The sequence below is a fragment of the Trachemys scripta genome, chromosome 8, assembly GCF_013100865.1.
Source record: "Trachemys scripta elegans isolate TJP31775 chromosome 8, CAS_Tse_1.0, whole genome shotgun sequence".
Lineage (NCBI taxonomy): Eukaryota > Metazoa > Chordata > Testudines > Emydidae > Trachemys > Trachemys scripta.
Window position 1 is genome coordinate 97241145 of NC_048305.1, and position 16524 is coordinate 97257668.

At 42.0% G+C, this 16524-nt stretch overlaps 1 protein-coding gene across 1 annotated transcript; it reads right to left on the bottom strand.

Annotated features, from left to right (window-relative positions):
- Window positions 1–7498: 7498 nt before the first annotated feature.
- LOC117882116 (doublesex- and mab-3-related transcription factor 2-like) lies at window positions 7499–13928 on the bottom strand. Its single transcript, XM_034780099.1, has 3 exons — window positions 13608–13928; window positions 11096–11201; window positions 7499–8859 (listed from the first exon to the last, which is right to left on the bottom strand). The coding sequence occupies exons 1-3, from the start codon at window positions 13926–13928 to the stop codon at window positions 8120–8122; spliced, it is 1167 nt and encodes a 388-aa protein (XP_034635990.1). The 3' UTR covers window positions 7499–8119.
- Window positions 13929–16524: the final 2596 nt, after the last annotated feature.

The window sequence follows — 16524 nt, forward strand, 5'->3', positions numbered from 1 at the left end:
ACCTCCTTTTAACGAGAAGCACTTACACTACAGTTATTTTCTTCAAGGCTGATTGGAATTGTGGGGATTTTTTCAACCTTCGTGGAATGCCACAACTATTAAAGACCTACCCACTAGGATCACTGTTGTCAGGATTATGTCCATACATAAATTTTAAAATTTATGTGCAAGGATTTCCTAAGTAGGTGTGAAAATTTATGCCAAATTAGTGAAATTTACAGTATCCAAGCTCTTAGCACAGGGACTATTTGGGGGAATTTCTTAACTGTGTTTTTAATTTATATAAGAACAAAACTGTTTTGGTTTCACTTTCTGAATTGAAATTTTGTTCCATAACCCTAACTAAAATACACTGGGTATGATTAAAAAATCAGCATTTACCCAGACCTACGACCCCATGGGACCAACATATTGCAGTATTGCTGTAGGTCTGGGCATTGACAAAGGATGGAAAACAATTATTTTACGTAACCTAGAATAATATATTGCAACACCTAGATAGATATAGCAACAGAAGTAAAGGGTATCAGTAGTTTAGCTCTTAATTTCTTTGGTCTTGTTGATTTGATTTGCAACTATAACACTGCCTACCCATTATTTTCTGTGTGCATGTATGCTAATTTCCTCAAGTCCTCCTCATGCAAGAATATTACATGAGAGGTAATGTTGTCTAGTAATTAGAGCCACGCCTGGGCATGGGTTCCATTCAGAGCTCAGCCGTTGACTCATTGTATAGTCTTAAAACAAGTTACTTAACCTCTCTGTTCTTCAGATTATTCATCTATATAACTAGTGTGACAATACTCACTTACCTATCGGTTGTACTATGACGATCAATTAGAATTTATAAAGCATTTTGAGATCCACAAATAATATTTTGCACATTATGGCAACTTTCATCATTATTATTCAGATTGCTCATTTACATTCTTGAAGAATTACATGATCTAACTCACTGGTTTCTCCTATATACAAATAAATAGTAGTTGAATTCATTTTCACTTTACTCAAGTGAACATTTAAACTTTCAAACTTTGACTATAGTCTAATTTCATTATTTTTTATCATAATAACTTGGGCTTCTGGGTAATTGGAACAATTAGGGTGATTAATTGCATGTTTGCAATAAAAACAGAAGACTAGGAGGGTTGCATTACAGGCTAAATATTTTCAGAAAACTCTATCAGCTGGTAGACATAACAAATGTGATCAGCCCAGTGTGCAATATGAAGCTGAGCAAGTTGCTGGTAACGGGTTTGCTCTGAAACTTAAATCTCCTTAAAAGAAGCCAAAGTGTTTAAAAAAATAAATAAAGTCTGAGTGCACAGGGAGAAAAGAAATATTGACATGTGAGGCCACTATACTTCTAACATAAAGAAACATTGTTTTCCCTTTAGTCTTTTTTTATTGTGTAAATAAAAAGTGCAAAGCACACAAGAAACTACACAATAAAGCAAAGTGCATTAGGGAAGGTCACTAGCTTTAGCTTGAAGTAGTTATGCTGGAAGGAAAATCAATAAAGCACCAGCAGGATACCCACAAATACTTCCATATTTCTTAATGACACTAAATTTACCTGCTGGTCCCAATAATCCAAGCACAGGAGTGAGGGAGAGAATGATTGGAGCAGCAGGACTTGACCTGAGGTCTCCAGCCCCCAAGAAGGGTGCCCTAACTACTGGACTACAGAGTTATTCTCACTTGTGTGCCCTCTGACCCAATCATGCTTTCATTATTTATCTACAGTGAAGAGTCTCAACAGACTGAGGGATCCCCACATCCTAATATCCCAGTGGTTAGAACCTGCTTATGGAAGTGGGAGACTCTGTGCAGACCTCAGGGAATTGAACCTCGGTCTTCCACCTCCCAGGGGAGAGCATTAACTCCTGAGATACTTATTACAAGGGAGGTGTGGTAGCAGCAGCACCTCCTCTGGCTGTGTTTAGCAGGGAGCAAGGCAGGCGCCTAACTCATTCCCAGTGCTGCTGTAGCGCTTTAGTGAAGACACTCATGCCCACAGCAGAGTTTCTCCCATTATCATAATTAATCCACCTCCCTGAGAGGTGGTAGCTATGTCAATGGGAGAAGCTCTCCTAGCGCTGTCTATGTTGAGGGCTACGTTGGTAGACAAATTGGAGGACTGAGCCAAAAGAAACCTGATGAGGTTCAACAAGGACAAGTGCAGAGTCCTGCACTTAGGACGGAAGAATCCTATGCACTGTTACAGACTAGGGACCGAATGGCTAGGTAGCAGTTCTGCAGAAAAGGACCTAGGGGTCACAGTGGACGAGAAGCTGGATATGAGTCAACAGTGTGCTCTTGTTGCCAAGAAGGCTAATGGCATTTTGGGCTATATAAGTAGGGGCATTGCCAGCAGATCGAGGGACGTGATCGTTCCCCTTTATGCGACATTGGTGAGGCCTCATCTGGAGTACTGTGTCCAGTTTTGGGCCCCACACTACAAGAAGGATGTGGAAATATTGGAAAGAGTCCAGCGGAGGGCAACAAAAATGATTAGGAGTCTGGAGCACATGACTTATGAGGAGAGGCTGAGGGAACTGGGATTGTTTAGTCTCCAGAAGAGAAGAATGAAGGGGGGATTTGATAGCTGCTTTCAACTACCTGAGGGGGGGGGGGGTTTCCAAAGAGTATGGAGCTCGGCTGTTCTCAGTGGTGGCAGATGACAGAACAAGGAGCAATGGTCTCAAGTTGCAGTGGGGGAGGTCTAGGTTGGATATTAGGAAACACTATATCACTAGGAGGGTGGTGAAGCACTGGAATGCTTTACCTAGGGAGGTGATGGAATCTCCTTCCTTGGAGGTTTTTAAGGCCCGGCTTGACAAAGCCCTGGCTGGGATGATTTAGTTGGGGATTGGTCCTGCTTTGAGCAGGGGGTTGGACTAGATGACCTCCTGAAGTCCCTTCCAACCCTGATATTCTATGATTGATTCTATGGTATAACTACATTGCTCAGAGGTAAACTGATGATGGGTCTGCAGTGTGTAGCAGCGCCTATGTTGGTTTGTAGAATTCCGCCCTAGGAATTTATAACAGTAGAGGCAATCACCTCAGCCATGGCCTGCTGCACCTCTTCTAGTCCTAGGAGAGCCCTGGCTGAGGGAAAGGTGTAGGGGATTCTGTGGAGGGAGCTGCAGCTGGGGGGCGGGGCAAGAGAGAAGCTAGAAGATTCCAGTATCTTTGGGGAGAATGACACCTTTGTTAGTTGTAGACTCAGATTGTTTAGAAACACAGCGATAAAACCTTTTAAAAACGAAATAATGTTTCTACAGGTTGGCTACAAGAATCATGCTAGATCAGACTACTATGGGAGACTGGACTAATAGGCTACCAAGGCTGATATCTGACAAGGGTTTTGGTTTTGAACCACCTGTCACACATTTCTCAACGTTTTTTGTGTTTGCCAAGCTGTGAACTAAAAGGTTAGTCTAGGAGAATGGTGGATGCACCAGGCGCTCAGGTGCAGTTGGCGCCCTAGACGGGGGTCCTTCCGCACTCCTGGTCGTCGTCGTCAATTCTGCAGCGGGGGGATCCTTCCGCATTCCCGGTCTTCGGGGCACTTTGGCAGCGGGTCCCGCAGCGAGTGAAGGACCCGCCGCAGAATTGCCGCCGAAGACCCAGAGCGCGGAAGGACCCCCCCACTGCCGAATTGCCGCCAAGGGCGGCAAAATGCTGCGCCCCCAAATCCTGGTGCCCTAGGCGACCACCTAGGTCGCCTAAATGGAAGCGCTGGCCCTGCCTATTACTCCCCCACCCCCGTCCTGATTTTTCACATTTACTGTCTGGTCACCCTACCAGGGGTCCATGGAACACATGATAAAAACCACTGTTCCAAAACAATAACTTAGTGCAGAAATGGCTGCTAAGTTATTGCTGATATGAGTAGTAGTACCATGCCCTCAGCAAAAGCCTGAATCTTTGTACACAATAACATTACTGATTTTTAGACTTTGATCAAGCAAGGCATTTAAGCATACAGATAATCCCATTGAAATCAATGGGACTGCTCATGGGCTTCTGAGTTGACACGATTAATTGGTTTGCTGGATTGAGGCCTTAGTGATTTCTAAGTATACCAGTGCCATCTGCAAAGGGCAGGAGTGCATGAGTTCCACGTCAAATTGAAAGAGGTTTAAAAAAATAGCTCACTGCATATTTACAAATGCCTTTGCCCCTCGTTTCATATGCTACCATATGTACTGCAGTGCTATGGATCTGTCCTAGCAAGATATCCCTGTTGGTTTTTTTGTTTTGTTTTTTTAGCAGCTCTACTGCCAGTTACTATATACCACAAATATTCTCTCCTGCCCAGATGGCATGTTATGTGCATTAACTTAGTTAATTCTTGTAGAAGATTTCTACAGATCCATGCCCTTGTATACATTTACTGAAAAGCATATGGTCCTTATCAGTTGTGATCCTAGTCTTCATCAGATTACTACTCAAATACTATGGTGATGTGCACTATAAAATTCCTATATAAATAAAATCTCTCTCACACACACACAGTCTCCGATATGGCCCACACTGGCTGCATAAGTGGGGAAGAAATGAATTGTGAAAGGTTTTGTGTTCCATTTCTATGATGGGGGACTTTGTATTATAACATAAGCATCAAGGTCATGGGTCACAAGAATAGTGTTTTCTTTACAGTCAACTTGAAACTGACAGATTAGATGAATGTTTTGTTCTATTTGTTTTAAGTTGATTACATTTTTAACTCAATTCAATGGGCTTGGAAAATTTGACAAAATACTCCTGAGCTTTTAATCAACTTAAACTTACTTAATGGATGAACACTTCAATTAAAAAACCTGAATGTATATCAACCAGAATGTACACAAAGCATGGCTCTACCAGCCTCTTTGTGCTGCATAGTCAGACGTCTAGGTCCAGCCTATATTAAGTAATTGAACAGTGACTTTGAGAATGGTGGGCTAAAATTTGTGATCCTTAACTGAGAAAGTCCTCTGTCAATGGGATTTTTGTAAGATTAAGAATAAAGGGTAAATTTTTCAATCCTGAATTTTACTCCAATGTTTTAGATGGATCTTTCATGATAAAGATCAGAACTTAATATTTCATTATTGAAAAAACATTTTGTAAGGATACAAACATAGCTGCATAACTATGAAAAGTTAAGAGAATACTTATCATTAGACATTATTTAATCTAAACTGTGTGCTTTTGGGAGCAGGGACTGTCCTTTAGTATACTAGTATACTGCCCACCACTATGCAGCCTGCATCCTGATAGGAGTCTCTTGGCACTACCATAATACAAATGATAAGTGAGTACGAGGTCCAGACTGTATAATAGCATGGAGTCAAAATCTTCTCATCTTTTTGAAAACAAATGGAATTGCTTTCAATTTCAGATGTACTAAATGACTTGTCTGAACCCAGGGATGGCCTTCTCGTATATTTATTCACAATATTTCAGAGGGTGCTGCTACTCACATTTATCTTCTCCATTGCATTAGATAACAATTGGTGCTCTGGGTCACATTGTCAACCAAGCTATGATTACAACTAGAGTTTCACTGTGTATTGTGCAAGTGTTCAGAATTTTCTGCATCTCCACATCTGGTGATGTTGGTTGTTTTTTTAATATTATTAACTGATATTGTGATAGCACGAAGGAACCACTGTCATCGCTCAGAGCCCCACTGTGTTAGGCACTGTATAAACACATCAAAGAGATGGCCCCTCCCCAAAGATCCGTGGGAGTTTTGGCAGAGTTAGAATCAGGGCCAATAACTTAGAATTGGGGCCAATAAATGTAAAATTATCAGCACCTAATAAGATATATCATAGTCAAACATATAACATTTTGGGCCTGATTCTGTAAACCCTGTGGGTGCATAAATCCTATTGAAATCAATAGGACTTCAGATAGGTCTGACAGGGGACCACTGAAATCTGTTAACAGATTTGAGTGTGTTTATAAGTGGCATAATATAATGTGTTTGAACGATGGTGTAAAACTGGGCCATTTGTATCCAATATAGTCACTCGTATCTTTGTTGGGTTCTTACTATTGCTACTGTATTCCAGAAACCCTGCCTGTGTTCTATTAACTATCCTGCTTAAAAAAAAGAGAACTTCCTGATCTTGGAGTGAGATCTTGACAAAATAAACCTTTGAATTTTGCTGCTTTACTCAGGGGCTCGTTGGTGTTCAAATACAAGATTTCTCATTACATATGGGAAGGGTCTGTTCTGCTAGAGAGAACCCCTGTTCTTACCACAGAATTAATCCACCACTGCGACACAAAATGGGGAGCAGAACTTGGGGAGGTCATGCAAGGGGTGTGCAGAGGTCACTGCCACAAGAACCCCATCTGAGCTTTTCCTTTGGGCTAGACTACCAGATATTACATTATTCCTGTAGTCCTTCAGCCCTGCTTGGTAGGGGGAATAGCAGATTGACTCCATTGCCACTATGTGGCTTAGTGGGAGGATTCAATGGATTCCCTGGTGTCAAGACAAGCTGCTCAGGCAAGCACTGGGGAGAGAAACTTGGCCCTAATGTCGTTCTCATCAAACACTTTATATAATTTATTTTTGTAGGTTAATTTTAAATTCATGTAAAACATCACTGCCCTGGAAACCAAAGCTCTTATGGTCCTTGTCTTCACCAGGAAAATCATGTCTTTTTTTCCACCAGCAGTGCAGCTCCAATGATGATGTAGGGGAAGGGAAAACCAATCTTTCTACGGTAGATGCACTCAACTGTGCAAAGAACAGGAATAACCCAGTCAATACAAGGGCAAGCTCCCCCCTCAAGCTACCCCGCAAAAGCTCGTTTTCTTGTTAATTGAATGAGATTCTCACACGTGTAATGCTTGAATCCCTGTCCCTAAAAATCCATTTGGATACAAGTCATTTTTTAAGCAGAGCTCCCTATTACCTGCTAGTGGAAGTTCTAGTTAATCACTGGCATAATGTGGCCCTATGTGAGGAGTGAGCATGGATCTTTGAAGTGACTGGCAAGTCTTTTCCTTTCCCCAAGGGCACATCACCCTGTAGCATACTCCCTCCAGTTTGGGACCAAATTCTGCCTGTGAATATCTACTAGGCTGCTATTAGAATCTTAAGAGATTTCATCTGTGTGCATACCAGCTGAGGATGCGGCCCAGAATCTGTCTTGTATAGTCAAGCCAGAGTGTACATATTAAATATGATTACATTATTTTGTTTGCTTGAATATTCCATTAGGTATGCTGAAAACAGAGCAAGTGCTGGACTCTTTTTATTTGGGGGGGGGGGGGGGGGGAGATATGCATTTTAGGGTTTGATTCACTGGTCGTTTAAGCTCACTAAAAATCAATGGGAGTCTTTTCAATGGACTTTAGATTAGGCTTCATTGGAATTAGTCTTGGCTTATATCAATGTGACAACTGAATGAGGCCTAATATCTTGAACAATGGTGTAAAAATGTGCCCTTGTATCATATTACATCAGCAAATTAAGACTTTGTATCAATTAAGCCCATTTTATTCAAATAAACTGGTTTTCCATTGCCACAAAATGACATCTTATCATTTTTATTCAGTATGCAAACACACCCATTTACATTGTCTTGCAAATTAAAACATGCACTAACAAGTAATTTAAAAAAAAAAAAAGCCAAAATATCACCCACCACCCCCAAATACATGTTTAGTTTAAGTTAAAAAATCTACAGTAGTTCTATATATTTTTGATTGTATATAAAATAGTTGTAGTTTTAATTTCTTTATTTAAAATACTGACAACATACATTGTTAGAATAACAGACTATTAAAATAATACTACATAGATTACTATCAGAGTGCTGGGAGTAAAGAAAAACACTATCTTCAACACTGAGCCTAACCTTGCTACTCCCTCAAGTATTCCTTACTCTCACAAGTAGTCCCATTTGGGGGCATGAACCAACTCCCACTAAAGACCGGATGTTTTGCATTGACTTCATTGGGAGCATGATGATCAGACTCAAGTCAATGGGCCTACCCATGTGAGAAAAGGTTAGAGAATCAGGCACACAGTTGATACATTGAGTCAGTAAGATTTTGTCATTGAATTCCAAAGTAGTAGAACTGGGCCCTAAATACCTGTTTAGACTTTTAACAAGGATTCCACTGAAAATGACAAGCTCTGATTTTTAATTTTCATTTCCGAATAGCATTCGTGTCTGAGGTTCTCCTTTGCCAGAGAACACTTATTTTTCTCATGTTGGCTCACTTGCTGCTTTTCTGGTATGGAAGGATCATTTTGTAAGATAAAAACTTCTGAGCCAATGTCCTGCTTCTGGTTGGATACAAAACGTTCTTTAACTTTTTCAAAACTTCCTTGTGTTTTTGTTGCCTTCGATCTCAAATCGCTCTGAAAGGAGCCAAGTTCTTTGGATAAAATATTGGCCTGAGCCAGCTCCTTACACACTTGTGCATATTTCTCTGCATACTTAGTAAAGGTATATTTTTGTAAAAGGTTGCTTTCGATTTGGTCTGATGTAAAAGTAGTTACATTTGGCAGGAAAAAATCTCTAGTCTGATAAAGCGTTGTGCTTGAATGTATCAAAGGAAACCAAACATTTATCAAATCGTGGTTAAAATATGTTGAGTCACAAAGCTGGCTGTGTCCAATCCTAAATGGGTTTGTTTCTGTGCCTGGTAAAAAGTCTTCATTTGGTTTTTGTAGACCTTGAGCTAGAGCCAAGTCCTTTAGTTCTCTCTGCCTAAGTTCTCTCTCCAGCATTATGCATTCCAGCTCTTTATCTGCAAATGTTCTTCGTTTCCTCATTCTCTCACTCAGGTTAGAAAAGAGGAGTCGGCTCTCCTGTGAAGGAGGTTTATACCCTAGGAGAACAAATGAAAAGCTTTCTTTAGCACTCTTTATTATTATCATAATCAATTATTTGTACATTACTGTAGTGTACTGTAGGTCCTAGCTAAGATCAGAGCCCCTTTGTGCTAGATGCTGTGCAAACATGTAGTAACAGACATCCCTGGACCCTGCCTGGAAGAGTTTACAGTCTAACTAGGCAAGTCAGACAAAGGACGGGAGGGGAAATGCAGAGCAGGAAAGTAACTTGCCCAGGCTCCTAATTCCCAATCCAGTGCTCTGTCTGGTACACCTTGCTGTCCTATAAACTAAGAACTTATCTGAATGGACAATATTATTTTAGTGCCTCCTAGAAATATTTGTTGAAAGGTTTTATTAATTTAAAAAACAGTCACTTATAGATTTCACTTCATTCTTACATGAATCATGTAAGGAATAACCTGTCTAACCCTCAGACTAGTCTGGACTATCTAACAAAGATGAAAATTAGAAAGTGGAAACATATTTTTGATCATTTGCAGTCATAGAATCATAGAAAATTAGGGTTGGAAGAAACTTCAGGAGGTCATGCAGTCCAACCCCCTGCTCAAAAAAGGACCAATCCCAACTAAAGCATCCCAGCCAGGGCTTTGTCAAGCCAGGCCTTAAAAACCTCTACAGATGGAGATTTCACCACCTTCTGAGGTAACCCATTCTAGTGCTTCATCACCCTCCTAGTGAAATAGTTTTTCCTAATATCCAACCTAGATCTCCCCCACTGCAATTTGAGACCATTGCTTCTTGTTCTGTCATGTGCCACCACTGAGAACAGCCTAGCGCCATCCTCTTCAGAACCCCACTTCAGGTAATTGAAGGCTGCTATCAAATCCCCCCCTCATTCTTCTCTTCTGCAGACTAAATAAGCCCAGTTCCCTCAGCCTCTCCTCGTAAGTCATGATCCTTGTCCCGTGTTTGCAAAAATTTTACTAGCAAGGCTAGGATTTTATGTTTAAGTGGAACTATACTTTTTGCATTATGATTAAAATTTAAATAACTATTCAGTGCTATAAAATGTACAAGTGGCTTTACAAACATAGGGCCTGAGCATTCCCACTCAAGTCAATGCAGGTATCATAGCTTCTTGCCAGTGGCCCTACTACGTCCATCACTGCCAATATTTTAGGAACACAGGAATTATCATAATGGATCAGACCAGTGCTCTGTATAGTCTGGTATCCTGTCTTTTACAGTGCCCAGGACCATCTGCTTCAGAAGACAATTATAGAATAACATGCCCAAAAGGAAAAGTTTCTTCCTAAGTAAAAATGAGAAAATAATGGATTTTTCAGTTCAGGGGCTGAATGAATCCCCCAAAGAAATCCAATCCAATTCAAATCAAAACAATTTGAGTTTTTTCATTAAATCAAAAACTCAAATTGTTTTGAATTGATCAAAACTTTTTTCCCCCCAAGTTTTTTCATTTCAGTGCAGCTATTTCAGGTGTCTTCCCATTTTTTGGTGGTGAGTTGTTTTGTTTTTGTTTTTTAATTGGCCAAATTTGAATGGGAATGCTATTGCAAATCAGAGTTGAAACAAAACATTTCTACTTTTTCTAAATGAAGTCTAAATGAAATGTTGTCTTGGTCCAAAAAAATAAAAACAAATACAATGCATCCTGTCAATTGGATAGTTTGGGGCGCTGAAAAAACCTTGTTTTTCTATGAAGAATTTTTTAGAATTTCACCCAGCTCTATGCCTAATCTCCATTTAATTCACACACATTAAGACTAAAAGGGACCATTATGATATTCTAATCTGACCTGCATAACACAGGCCATAGAATTTCACCTAATAATTCCTTTCTCAAGCCCAAGTACAATGTGGTTGAACTCGGGCATATCTTTTTAGAGAGGCATTCAGTCTTGATTTAAAGATTTCAAATGATTGAATCCATGACACCCCTTGCTAGTCTGTTCTAATGGTTAATTGCCCATGCCGTCAAAATATTGCACTTTTGGCCTTGTCTACACATATTTGCATCAGTTTAAACTGGACAGGGCACTTGTTTTGGTTTAATAGTTACGCATTTAATTTTAGCTTAAATCTGATCCTCAACTGACATATGGGATGTACTCTACCTTGAGACAGAGAGCATCCTTCTTGGAAATTCCAAAGGCCAACTGTTACAAAGGCTATTTTGGGATGGACAGTGTCCCAAAAGGAGGCATAAGTATCTTGCCAAGTTGAGGCTATAGATAAACAGATCCTTACCTGCCAGTATGCTTTTGGCCCAGGTGCTGGTATTCTTGGGATAGTGCTGATAGTTTAATCTGCAACTGGTTGATAGCAGAGAATGTTCATCTTCATCTTTCTTAACCTGTGCAGGGTTATGGAAAGAGAAAATAAGATAAACCACGCAATCCATTTTAGGCCACGTCTATACTATGGGCACCACAGTGACATGGCTACACCATTGTAGCTATACTGCGCACCCCCTACTGCAGACACAGACTACAGCAATGGAAGGGGTTTTTCCATGACTGTAGGAACTACAGCACCACTAGTGATTGTACCTAGGTTGATGGAAACATTCTTCCATCAACCTAGCTATGTCTACAGCAGAGGCTAGATTGGGATAGCTACTTCAGTCAGCAGTGTGGATTTTTTCACACCACTAAGCATCATAGCCATGTTGAACTAAGTTTTAAATGTCGATTGGGGGCTTATATTTTCATTACTAAGATGCTACTAAAGTTAGTATAGCAAGAATATTGAAAGTATTTTGAAGGACGGAGGAAAATATCACTCAAAATGAAGACAAATGTTAGCATCCTATTTTGTGAATACTGAGTACATATTCAAACTTTTTAAATGTAATTCTTGTTAGGGATTTGGAAACTTAATCTAGCTACCTGAATAAACACTCATTTTGTTGCCAATTTAAGAAAGGGAAATAACTTTTGTCAGTTACTCCATCTTCTTTTACACCACTGAGGAATTACAACAGGATTCTGAAAAAAAAAAAAAAAAGCAGACATGCTACTGCACCATGATTTTATCCAACAGGAGATTGTTACGTAAGAACATAAGAAAGGCCGTACCAGGTCAGACCAAAGGTCCATCTAGCCCAGTATCCTGTCTACCGACAGTGGCCAATGCCAGGTGCCCCAGAGGGAGTGAACCTAACAGGCAATGATCAAGTGATCTCTCTCCTGCCATCCATCTCCACCCTCTGACAGACAGAGGCTGGGGACACCATTCCTTACCCGTCCTGGCTAATAGCCATTAATGGACTTAACCACCATGAATTTATCCAGTTCTCTTTTAAACTCTGTTATAGTCCTAGCCTTCACAACCTCCTCAGGTAAGGCGTTCCACAAGTTGACTGTGCGCTGCGTGAAGAAGAACTTCCTTGTATTTGTTTTAAACCTGCTGCCTATTAATTTCATTTGATGACCCCTAGTTCTTGTATTTATAGGAATAAGTAAATAACTTTTCCTTATCCACTTTCTCCACATCACTCATGATTTTATATACCTCTATCATATCCCCCCTTAGTCTCCTCTTTTCCAAGCTGAAGAGTCCTAGCCTCTTTAATCTCTCCTCATATGGGACCCGTTCCAAACCCTTAATCATTTTAGTTGCCCTTTTCTGAACCTTTTCTAGTGTTCAGAACATCACAATCTCCATTTCCTTTTCCTATAGGATAGCAGATTCTTTTGGAAAACGCTTGTCAGGCTAGCCTATTGGACTTCCCTCAGTCCTTTAATACTAGGATAATTACAGAGGAACTGAGACTTCAACCCAGAATTGTTTGGGGCTGCAGTCTAATTCTACAGAAATAATACAAAAATAGTACTATTAGTGCATAGACACAGCAGCATTAAAGGGTCCTGATCCTACAGCTCATATTAAATGCCCTGAGACAAGATAGGTGAAGTAATATCTTTTATTAGACCAACTTCTGTTGGTAACGGAGACAAACTTTCGAGCTTTACCCAGAGCTCTATTTTCTTGAAGCTTAAGTAAAGCAATTACATAGTAAGAAATACCTAAACCAAGATGTTTAAGAACAAAAGCCAAAGGGAAAGATAATGATACTTACCTCCTTTGTAAATCCCTTTGTGATCTACTGATAAAAAGTGCTATGTAAAAGCTAAATATTTCATAATATAGTTAAGTTCTGACATCCATATTTGGGCACCTAAATACGTGGCTCTGTTATCAAGAGTGCTGAACACCTACTGAAGTCAGTGGAGTTGGTAGGTGTTTGGCATGTGAAAACCTGGCTACTTATTTAGGTAGCTACATATGGATTTGGAGCCTAAGTAGTGCATTATATGTTGAGCATTTATCCAGTTTTCAAATTTGCAGGCATATTTAACAAATACAATAAAATGTTTGTTAACCTCTCTCCTCATTCTAAAATGTACTAAAACTTCAGCCAAGGCCCCAAGTGCAAGGCTGTACTAAAATAAAACAAGTAAGGGACAGGGGTAGAGCTACTGATACTGTAATGCTAGCTCTAGTGCTTTTCATCCAGAGAGCTCAAACCACTTTACAGAGGCGGGCAGTACCCTTACCCCCATTTTACAGATAGGGAAACTGAGGCACACCGAGCCCGTGGCTAAGCCAGGCACAGAACCCAGCTCGCCTGAGTCCTTTAATAGAGCAACTCTTAATATAAGATTTATCTCACCAGGCGGGCGATTTGTCCCCCCCGCACTCGGACTCTACCCTCCGCCACTGCCGCCCTGCCCGAGCGGCGCTGCCCCGCGCTCACCTGCCCGGCGCGCTGCTGCCTCCGCAGAGCCACCTGCGCGGCCGTCACGCGCTGCCGCTCCAGCACCAGGCGGCAGCCGGCGCACGCGCAGTCCCGCCACCGGCACAGCCGCTTGTGGCCCTTCAGGCCGGACACCACGCCGTGGTTCCTGCAGCGCGCGCACTTGGGCACCCGGCACGAGCGCCGGCCCGTGGCGGCGATGGGGGGCTGCGGCCGGCTGCCGCCCGGCCCTGTCCCTGTCCCGGCCCCGGGCTGGGGCGGCGGCCGGGCCGGAGAGCCGCTGCGCCGCCGCCCCCCTTTCTCCCGCTCCGCGGGCGGCATCCAGCTCCCCGCGGCAGCCCCAGCCCGGGCTGGCTCAGGCACTAACGTCAGCTCCCCTCTACAGCCGGGCTGGCACCGGCACCGCCCGCTCCTTGAGCGCCTCGCCCGCGGCCCCTGCCGTGCCCCCCGCTCGGCACAGCCTTTAATGAAGGGCCAGGCGGGCCCGCGCTAGACCCTGACGTCAGCTGCCTCCCCCTCCGAGCCAGGGGGCCGGCAGCGCCGGTGGGGCAGGCAGCATTCAGCCCGGCCCCTTGGCAGACACCTGCACCCCCTCTGCCGCCTTAGCCAGGCCAGGTAGGTGAGCTCATAGCTTGTATTGGACCAGCTTCTGGCGGGGAGCAAGACAAGCTTTGGAGCTGCCCAGAGCTCTGCTTCAGGTCTAGGAAACTAACTCAGAGGGTCACCGGGCAATACAAGATTTGTTTAGCAAAAGTAGAGCCCCTTGGTTCTAGTTATAGGGGGGAGGGGAAAAGGTAACTGGGGGAGGGGAGTGTTGTTAGATTATAGGTTATAGATTGTTGTAATAAGCGGTAATTCCAGTGTTTCTGTTCAGTCCATGATTTTTAGTCTCTAGCAAAGTGTCTTTAATTTAAACTCCCAGGCTCATCTTTTGAAAGTGTTGTCCAGGATGCCTTTGAAGGTGAGGACTGATTGGTCTGATACAGAGTGATCGCTGAGTGAAAAGTGTTCACCCTAGGGTGACCAGACAGTAAATGTGAAAAAACTGTACAGGGCTGGTGGGTAATAGGAGCCTATGTAAGAAAAAGACCCAAAAATCAGGACTGTCCCTATAAAATCCGGACATCTGGTCACCCTAGTTCACCCACAGGTGATGTGGTGTTTTTGTCACTTTTCCCTTCTTTTTCAGCTTCCCAGAGTGCATTGACAGCTCCAGGATTCCCAACTCTGTCTTCCAAAACCTAGGAATCGCCTCCTATTGGAACACCGTGTTAGCTGCACAGGCTCCCTGCACTCTGTGGGCGCCACAGCACACTTGATTTTTATTACCACCTGCCTGCTGTTACAGTATAAATCAGCAGTATTAGGATTGAGTAAAATAGGCTGATTTGTTCCTTTCTTGCTTCTTTCCAAGAATATGATCAACTATTTTTATAGTGTTTATAGAAAAAGGCATTGGAGAATAATAGTGAACTCCCTGATGAATTAAGAACCTACAAGTTCAGAACAGTTATTTAAAATCCAAATAAAGTTAGAAACCTGGACAAAGCAGGAGCATTCTAACAAACTTCCCTCCCCGCCCCTTCTCTGATAAATAGCCTTTATCAGGCTACCTAACAGAACAAATCTGTCTAGATGAAAGGCTGGCTTGTGGTCAGCCCAGCTGAGAGTCTGAAATGTAGTACGTTCAGTGATGCTTAGAGAGTGTGGAATCAAAGATGTTTGAGATTGATCAAGCTGTGCATCTGAGTCTTATGTTTGCCGTGTTGAAGAAGAGATCTGTGTAGATCAAAAGCTTGTCTCTTTCACCAACAGAAATTGGTTCTGTAAAGGATATTACCTCTCCCACCTTGTCATCTGAGACTTAGATCTTTTTAATTCCTCAGTCATCTTTCAGCTGGCCAGATCCAGCTGCGCACACATCTTTACACATTACATTTTGCTGTTTGTGAGAGAGGTGTGGTATGAGCACAGAAGTGGGAGCCAGTTGTCCAGATTTTAACTCCAGGCATGACAATGTCTCCATGTGTGACGTGCAAATCATTTAATCCCCATGCTTCCATTTTTCTATAGGCAAATGGAGATTATACATTTATCACCGGGGGGGCTGTGAGAATTAATAGCCCAAGTTTTAAAAAGTAACTAGTAATTTTGAGTGCCTCCATTTTTTAGGTTTCCAATTTGAAACACTGTTTGACAGGAGTCTGATCTTCAGAAGGTGGATGCTTAGCATTTTCTGGTTATGGTACTGTAATGTCACATACCCTGCACGAGAAAGATCTGCTAAAATTTCGAGATGGACTTTCAGAGCTGTCTAAATTACACTAGAGACTGCAGGCCAGCTCAGGATTGGAAATGCACAAAGCTGGTTTAAAGCTACCAGAGTCTCCCACCTCCGCTCCCTGGGCTATGAGCTCTGAGATGCACCTCTTAAAGGATGAAGAGGAGTTATTTGATGTAATGCACTGGTGTAACTAGGCAGTGGGATAGAATTAAGAAAAGAAAAATAATTAGCTTGAGTATATCAGAATAAAGCTCCTGACTATGAGTTTGTGATAGGGAGTATAGTCTCCTGAGTGCCAACAGTTGTGCTGGAAATCCCAACACATGGGATTTTTAAAACTATCCAGAACAAAACGCTGAAAAATATGCAGGCTTGTTTCCTGCAGTATTGGTAAGCAGATGGATTGGGTGACCAGTAGGGTAAATAGGTCTTCTCCATCTCTGACTTCTATGAAACTATGCTGCACTATGATTTGTGACTTTCCCCAAAGTTAAACAAAATGTCCCTTGTTGCTCATTCTCTTACGCAGTATGCTGTCATATACTAACATAAATGCTTTCAAGACCCATCTGTGCCATATTTTGCAATTTACTTATGTACATATATGATTTCCTCCCTTCCCCAATCTCTACT

What these genes read in the sequence shown, in the direction of transcription:
- LOC117882116 (XM_034780099.1), bottom strand. Translation starts at nt 13,928, where the DNA reads ATGCCGCCCGCGGAGCGGGAGAAAGGGGGGCGGCGGCGCAGCGGCTCT. An exon ending in GGCAGCAGCGCGCCGGGCAG is followed by an intron (nt 11,202 to 13,607) that starts GTGAGCGCGGGG and finishes AACCCTGCACAG; the next exon opens with GTTAAGAAAGATGAAGATGA. An exon ending in GGCCAAAAGCATACTGGCAG is followed by an intron (nt 8,860 to 11,095) that starts GTAAGGATCTGT and finishes TTGTTCTCCTAG; the next exon opens with GGTATAAACCTCCTTCACAG.